The 8,418-nt window shown below is 41.6% G+C and overlaps 1 protein-coding gene across 1 annotated transcript in view; it reads left to right on the top strand.

Moving 5' to 3' along the window:
- Positions 1-8,025, top strand: part of lrp1bb (low density lipoprotein receptor-related protein 1Bb) — a 213,756-nt gene extending 205,731 nt beyond the window's left edge. Inside the window, exons 88-92 of the mRNA XM_086052142.1 lie at positions 1,902-1,978; positions 2,696-2,786; positions 3,303-3,453; positions 4,916-5,054; positions 6,943-8,025. Coding sequence (XP_085908268.1) covers positions 1,902-1,978; positions 2,696-2,786; positions 3,303-3,453; positions 4,916-5,054; positions 6,943-7,070 — 586 coding nt within the window. The 3' untranslated portion in view covers positions 7,071-8,025. The remainder of the gene's footprint in view (positions 1-1,901; positions 1,979-2,695; positions 2,787-3,302; positions 3,454-4,915; positions 5,055-6,942) is intronic.
- The last annotated feature ends 393 nt before the right edge of the window (positions 8,026-8,418 follow it).

The raw sequence follows: 8,418 nt of genomic DNA on the forward strand, positions 1-8,418 counted from the left end.
CGGCGCGGCAAAAATGGTCATCTTGTCAAGTGTTGCGAGGATTAAGTGTTTTGCCTCTCATTCAAACGTCGAGAGATGTCCTTCAAAACGTGCAAATGAGCCTCGTCTTTGTTTTGCTTGTCGCATGACTTCGAATAAACGCGCAAAGGAGCATTAGGACCACCATGGCAACGAAACAAAACAACGAACCCCCGCAAGATTGAAGGACTCATTTGACTAAAGTGAGGTTGTACTTGTATATTGCTAAGAAAAAACAAGTGTTTTGGATGTTCACTTGTAATTTCACGAGGATATGCAGTAGTTGTACATATTTGCGAACATTCAAAGTTAAAGTAATGTTGTTGTTTTTTTTTAGATTAAATTGGTTATATTACGAGGATGAAAAGGAAGAATTTTCAAACATTTTTAACCTCAAAGATATACGAGTATTTTCATAATTAATAACATGAATCTCACAAATGGGTGACTTTTTTTCTCAAAGTACTTAAATTTAAAAACTATGACTGTTTAGAAAATGGAAAAATTGTCAAAGCTATTTGACTCGATTCATTGTTATTTACTATTATATATAAAAAAAAATGATCTCTAAACTCTATTCTTGTAAAATATAAAATGAAAATATCTAATCATTTACAACAATAATCAAAAATGTCCTACTCAAAAATAGTTTTTTTTAAATCACAGATTACAACTTCAGTCTAAAAGAAAACAAACCTCAAATATATTCAACTTCATTTTAGTTATTCACAAATTTTATCTGAAAAATTCTAAAATGTTATCGAAAAAAATTCTCAAAGCTATGCGACTTAATTCTCGTTATTTAGATATAAAAAAAAAAGTCATCTTAAAAACATAACTTTTTTCCCTTGTAAAATATACAACCTTGCATCTCAAAAAATAACTTTTTTCCTGGAATATATATACTACTTTATTCTTGTAATTTATGGCCTTAATCAAAAAAAAAAAACACGTAACGAAAGTATACAAAAAAATATTGACGATATACAACGTTGTTCTCGTAACTTCACATTTGCATGTCACCAACCTTACTCTTGTAGACCGTGACTTGAATCTCGTCCTGTAATTATATTTCAAAAGTGTCCCTCTTCACCCTAAAGCAATCCGCCAACTCTTTTCAAAGCTCCTCCAGTGGCACATCCCTCCCCGACGCTAATACGGCAATCTTGCCTATTTCTGCAATCTGTCGAGCCGCACGTGCCACACGACTCATTGGGCTCAGCGGACGGGGCACTTGTCACGTGATCAGTTGCTGCACGACTCGCTGTCACCTGTTTGGTCACCCGCCATCTCACGCGGCCCTCGCCCAGCAGCACGACGCCGCGGGGGCCCACGTGACATCCTGTCATGTGCTCATCGGGGCTTCCGCATAACGACGATTGCTTACAAGCTAGAGCAGCATGTCCACCCTTTTTTTTTTTTGTTGTTGTTGTTGTTGTTGTTTTTTTTCCTGTTGATTCTCGGAACGCTGCTTGAAAAGGCAGCGGCGGACGTCGACTGGATTTGTTGATGTGCTACATGCTGTAATTGCTACGAGTGCATGTCATTAGCAGCGACTCATACATTCTATCATTATCCGGTTGCGCCTCCCGGGGATCGTTCATGCCTTACAAGCCCATCTGCGCCCGTCGTGTGAAACGACATACATACCGTTCCCCGTTACGAGGGATGCTAATAACACAAGGACTCGTTGTCCCGCTATCATCTTTTTCCTCTTTATTTTGTTTCTGTCCGCACGATAATAATCGACATCAACTCTCACAGCATTGTGCTTTTTCCAAAGATGTTGGTTTGTCCACGCAGCTCAACATGACATCATTTCAACACGCAGAAAACAATCCAACGTCACTGGCGTTTGTGTGACCGTGTCGTATTGTGACCAGGTGTTCTACAAACTGGGCCGGAACGCAGTGTGAGAGACCGGCGCCCAAGAGCAGCAGATCAGATAATACCGCTGGAGGTTCGTTGGCCACACCGGAAAGAATCACGTCGCAATCATTCCCGATAAACGTCATTTGCTTTTTCTCCATTCTCACATCCGACCCAAATCGATGCAGAATCTTGAATCTTTACATCTTGAATCTCACTTTGACACTGCGAAACGTAAAATAAAAAAGATTTTCTTAAAATCAAGATGGTTTTTTTTCTTACCAGGTAAGAAATAAAGATCCGCCAATGTGTTTACTTATTAAGTCAAATTTGTCCCGTTCATTTGTCTAAGCGTTACGCATTAAGCAGTGATTTCCTAATTTCTTTATTTTTTGCTGACAATTTTTGCAACGTACCGACTTTTTTTGTGATCATGTTTTCCCACGTGCTTTTTTTTTTTTTTTTTTACCTCAACCCTTTTAGTCTCGGTTTATGTTGTTGGGCTCTTGCCTTGCCTGACTTCCTCCAATCAATTATATGATGTCCTTTTCTGTAAAAGCACCTTGCAAACGTGTTTTTAAGGAGGACAAGATGTTATTATAAGAATTACTATCAGTATTATTTGCATTGTTATTATTATTCATGTATTTAAAATGCAAAAGCTTTAAGGTCGAACGCTGTTGCGGACTTTCTGAAGACAATCTGCTTATCAGGGCTGCCAAAAGCATTTACATGAGTTTTAGCAATTTGTCCGTTTCCGATCGTTTATCATCCGTCCGTCTCTCACCGCATTGTCTCTCTCTCTTAGGGAGCATAGCCATCATTGTGCCTCTGGTCCTGCTGGTCATCTTGATCGTGATGGTGGTCGCGGGCATTTACATCTGTAGACGAAAGCAAAGGTTGGTCGCGAATCCGTTTACAGTACAGGTGATGTTTTTGGAATGTGGGAGGAAGCTGGAGAAAACCAAGCACGCAAGCACGGGGAGAACATGCAAACCGCACGCAGTGAAAGAGCCGACATTCAAACTCGGAACCTCAAAACTGCGAGGCAGACATGCCAACCACTTTTCACTGTACTGCCGAGTGCAAATCTTTGAGGATAAAACAGCTCTTTGTTTCAAGCGAACACGATTTCGTTTTTCGGGAGCATCATAATCCATTAAGCCCCTGACTGCAGTTCAGCTTTTCAGCGATTTCACTCAAACCGCACCAGTCGGGTTTGCCCGATGCGTTTTGTGAAACTGCGCAAACGTGGTGCAATAGTGGTGAGCGTGTCGGACTTCCAGTTGAGCCGTCTCGGCTTCCACATTCCAAAAACATTGCAGTTAAATCTGTGTGTGTTATTTTTTTTATTTTTTGATTTTTTTTTTTGTCCCGCGAATAACGGCTGACACCAGCACACCACATACCTGTAGGGGCAAACGTGTCCAAAGGCAGCCCATGACCAACGGCGGGATCAACGTGGAGATCGGGAACCCGTCATACAACATGTACGAAGTGGACCACGACAACCACGCCGACGCGGGCAGCCTGCTGCGACCCAGCTTCACGCTGGACCCTCACAAGGTGGGTCGGCATCCGAGAGGCTCCGCTCGGCTCGGCTCGGCTCGGCTCGGCTCGGCTCGGCTCGGCTCGGCTCGGCTCGGCTCGGCGTACGCTTACAAGTTCGAGTCAGGTTTGGGATTCCAGTAGACAAGTCTTCCCAACCACAACACGCGATTATAGTGGGACGGATAATCAGCTGTGCAATTATGTCATTTCACTCAATTGGCCCGAAAAGTGAGAAGAGAGAGAGAAGAGTTTTTCAAATTACAAGCTGTCATTCGCCCGATTTTTTTTTTTTTTTTTTTTTTTGCTTCCTCTTGTGAGTAAAAATTGGAGATGCGAGCACTCAACGCACTTTACAACGAGCAGTAAATTGGAAGATAGTTCGCGATTCTCCCAAAAAGAGGCTTCTAGCTGTTTATTGCATACATGTTGACGTTGACTGTCAAACTAAACATAAAACAAAGAGAATTACACGTTGTGTATTCAAAGCAACCACAAGTACACAGATGATAAGCATATATTATTTTTTCCTCTGCAAAGAACAGCTAATGGCAGCAGTTTAGCGGCGAATTATAATGCCCGCAGAAAGAGAAGCACAATGTCCGTTGAATTGAAGCAAAAAAAAAAGATTTTTGTTGCATTAAGTGATCACTGTTTTTGCAAAGGAAAATACTATATGTGTTCTTTTCTTGGTGGGGGGGCTTGACTTGAAGTTGCCTTGAGCTCCAGCCGCTGAATGTGTAGACGTGTAGCATGAGCTTGAGGTCAAGAGTGAGAAAAGTGTGGAATCAAATGTAACTTCATAAATGCAATACCGCGTTACAAAAAGACATTGGAAGGTACACATGGGGGCCTCCATTTATGGCAGAGTTCCGTTCCTATGGCAACGATTCGGAATGGGCCTCATTAATCTATGCTAAGCAAGTTGAACATTAATAATTACAGTCAATATTGATATGAAAAATATGTCAAGGCCCGTTAACTCGGTTCTTTCATGCATGTTTATGTTTTAGGAAAACGGCAATAAAAAAAAATAAAAAAAAGGTTTAGTCAGGTAAACATACAAATAAATCCAGTGCAACATGAACCAACTGAACTTTTAAGGTCTTTTCATCAATTTGTAAAAGAAATTCTCATTTTACGACTCCGCTTTGCACTTATGCTGAGTACATGAAATGAGCCATAACAACTTCGCTGATGTGTTTTTTTTGGGTTTTTTTTTTTTTGGTTTTTTTTGTGGGCTGTTAGAGCTTCAAACTTGACACTTTCCGCACTGCCAACTTTGACATCTGCTATTGTCGGAGCGGCACAGCTCCGTTTCAAACCTTTTCTCGCTGGTTTTTCTCTCTTCTTCAACAAGCTCCTTCTCCTCAACCCAAACTTTTTTTGTCACGTTTTTCTAAGCACTTGCAAACTGTTAACGGGCATTTTTGGCGGGCAAACTTTGCATGATGAGCCGCCGTGCTTGCTTCTGTTGCAGGGCTGGTGTGTAAAATCCAGTGACCCTCGCACCTTGGGTATCAATTCGGTGCCCAAGGAGGTAATCCCTGGACAGGTGAATTTTTCCAACCTCACTATGACTTTGCCTGATAAGGACATGAATCATCGTTGTATAGAATGTAAGCAACGTACGGGTGCCTGCAATGTTTTTTCCTTGGTGTTGAAATGTGCCCGCCTGCGCCAAACGTCACTGTAATCACCCCAACGTGTTTGACTTGATGCGTCTTCAATCAACATTGAGCGCACACGCCACAGGATTGAAAGGAAAAGTGTGTTTGCATGACGGCCGTCCTGCATGTTAAAGTGCACAGCTTCCCGAAATGCGTTGGATCGTGGTTTTTCCTTTTCATTTCTTCACGGGCCCAACCTTGAATTCACCTCACTTCACAGAACAGATTAAAGCAACAGTAACACATTTTGCTTTTGCCATTCATGAAGTTGTTGCTGTGGGGCTTTTGCTCCGGTTATCACGTCGGATTACCTTTCAAGACACTGTTGTAAATACAAGTTGTAAACATACATTTCTTTTGTTTGTGTTTTTTTTAACAACTATGCAACCGCAAACCTGAAAATGGCCCTGCAATTTTATAGATCGGTAAAGTATGTGAACCTGCGTAACCATGGCGACGGCACCGTTCTCCAAATAATGATGCAGCGTAGCGTCCGCAGTTTAAAAGTTGCAAAGTGGAATGGTCATATTGTTGTTTGAATATACAGTAGGTGAAATAATGATTAGAACCCCTGCTGAATTGGTACGTTTGCCCGCAAACAAAGACATTATCAGCGACTCCCCATTTCACCAAAAAAGTTCACATTGTCCATTGAGCTTGACGCTGTCGTGCTGTTAGAAATGCATATTGGTCAAGCGCCGGCATTTTTCATTTGGTAAGTTATCTACAAGAAGACAACGTCCAGTTTAGGCAAATACGTCAGCTCGCTGACAGGGTGGACAACGACAGAGTGGACATTTTTGACTGTTAACATATCAGGAGCAAATGGACCTTCACAAAGCAACATGGTTCCGCTTGCATGCCGACTGTATATTTTTTAACAAATATATTTCGAATGCCTGAAAAGTTTTTGATATCCATTGAAAATTCACGATGACAGAGTGGACACGTTAAGCTTGCCAATATCCAAGTACACACATAATGCTAAAATGTGTGTACATAAGGGTAAATGTTAATTGTCTAACTGGCCTCTGCTTCAGCATCCAATGAGCAAAGAAAATGTTAATGTCGCTGAAAACATCAGGTTTGTTGGAAGCCGTTGTCACCCCATAATGACAGGGTGGACGTTCATTTCAGGGACGCAATATGTTCGATATGATGCAAATGGAATGTTGAAGATAATCAAAATGTGGTTGGATTATTATTTTGCTCCATTTTCATTTGGACGGAGTGATTGTAAGGCACTGAACAGCGAGTGCTATTGACCAGGCTGCCGCTCGAACCCTCCGAGCTTTGGGTTGAGGTCTGGAGACGGGCGAGGCCCCTCCATGACCTCAATACGCTTCCATTTTGTCAGTAAGCTGCTCTTTTGTTGCTGTTGTTTTGTCTCATTGTCATGCTGGGAACAATCTCCTTGCTGAGAGAAGAAGGCTCTCATCCCAAATTTTACAGTCCACAGCTCCGTTCATCGGAGCGCTAAAGTCGCCCTGTGCCCTTTGCAGAGAAACAGCCCCAAAGCAACATCTTTCCACCTCCATGCTTGACTTTAGGGCTGCTGCTCTTTGCGTCCTACTTTGCCGGAGTCACAATTGTGGATGAGCTGCAGGGGATCAAATGTTTTGTTTCGCTTTCTTGACTGACGCCCCCCCCCCCCCCGTCTTTGAGCATGATCAATAAACAGCCGTAAAATTGGAGACTGCTAATTTCTTGTGAGCAAACTGACAAATTCAGCAGGGGATCAAATAATCGTTTCCGCCACCGTCTTCCCTCGTGGGAATATATTGGCCCTGACTATATTGCATTTTTTTTTCTAATCCCTCTTTTTTCCTCTCTCCAGCCCATGAATTACGCCAACCCGGTGTATGCCAAGATGTATACGGACGGACAAAACTGTCAGAAGCCGGCCATCAGTATCGGCGAGAGAAGAGAGCTACTCCCAAAGAAATTCGAGGGGATTATTCATGAAACCGCCGCATAGCCTACTTGACTCTTTTTACTTTTTTTTTTTTTTTTTTTTAAACCACAGTCGAGGATGTATAATATAAAGGCGGTAAAACAAGAATTTTCTACGAGGCTTTCCGGTTTTCCTGACGTGGTATCAGCATTCTGTGCTCGCTGTCACTTGGAGCGCTATCTTCACGTTGCTTTCTCATGTCCGTTCAACGGAAGGTTACGCAGACCGGTACGGAATGACACTTAAGCCTATGAAGTGCAAAAAAATGTACTCACACCACATCGTTGTTATGCACATTTCAAACTGTTTGAATCTCTGTTTAGCGAGGAAGTGGGAAACAGAAGTTGTTTGATGGTTGAAGTGAATGCTTGGCCAATTGGTTCATGAATTGTGTTTTTTTGTTTTTTTTGTTGTTTTTTTAATGTTACGGTTCGTCCATAAAACCTTTAGAGTTACACATCCCCTTTATCTGGCGGATCTGCTGCTTGGATTTCCAAATAAGGCCATCCAGTGCTTGAAATTGTCTTTGCCATTCCCATGGACTTTAAGCGCCATCGACCATCTTACGACAATAATATGCTGTACAATAATGTTTCTTTTGTCGAAAGGGACTGAAGCCCACCTTGAATGTTCTCCGATCAGATCCCGTACTGTACGCTGAGAGGACAAATGCCGAATATCATATTTTTCTAAATCTCATGTATTGCGATTTTGGTAAGGTTTGGGGGATACTGTATGTACGCAGGAGGAGTCTGACCGCAAGGCGAGTTCAAAGCAAGACTTTATCATCGATCACATCTGTTACTTTCCAAAAGGAGGAGGATAAATATAAAGACTTTTTATAATTTTATATTTGATTTGTATGTGGTTTGACTGCTATGTATTTTGACAAAATGGATTAAATGTAAGTAATTTTTTATATATATAAAATGTAAATCACTATTGAATAAAGGGGGTTTATTTCCATGCAGTAGCCCTTCATTGTGTCCAAGTACAAAACCGTTTTACATTAGGATGTAAACACCGCATGTCTCCGTGAACACGTTTCAATACACTGCCATTACTCTCCCTTATGATGTTTTTTCTAGCCACATAATCCCATCCACAGTCACCATAGCAACCAGACCAACGCCTGCCCTATGTCTGCCTGTGATGGTCTCACAATCGTGGATGATTTCGAGCAATGTCTGTGTGAAGTGTGGACGTCAAAAACCTGTGTAAGTGATTCTTGAGTTTTAAATAGAAACCACCAACGCAAAAATTATTGAGTTCATTATATGGCTGATTGCGTTCGTTCATATTTTCGTTTCACAAACATTTCCCATATTTCAGCATTATCATTCAAGTGATTAATAACAT

Source organism: Filicampus tigris, chromosome 14 (genome assembly GCF_054856515.1).
Source record: "Filicampus tigris isolate MCC_2025a chromosome 14, RoL_Ftig_1.0, whole genome shotgun sequence".
NCBI classification, from domain to species: Eukaryota; Metazoa; Chordata; class Actinopteri; order Syngnathiformes; family Syngnathidae; genus Filicampus; species Filicampus tigris.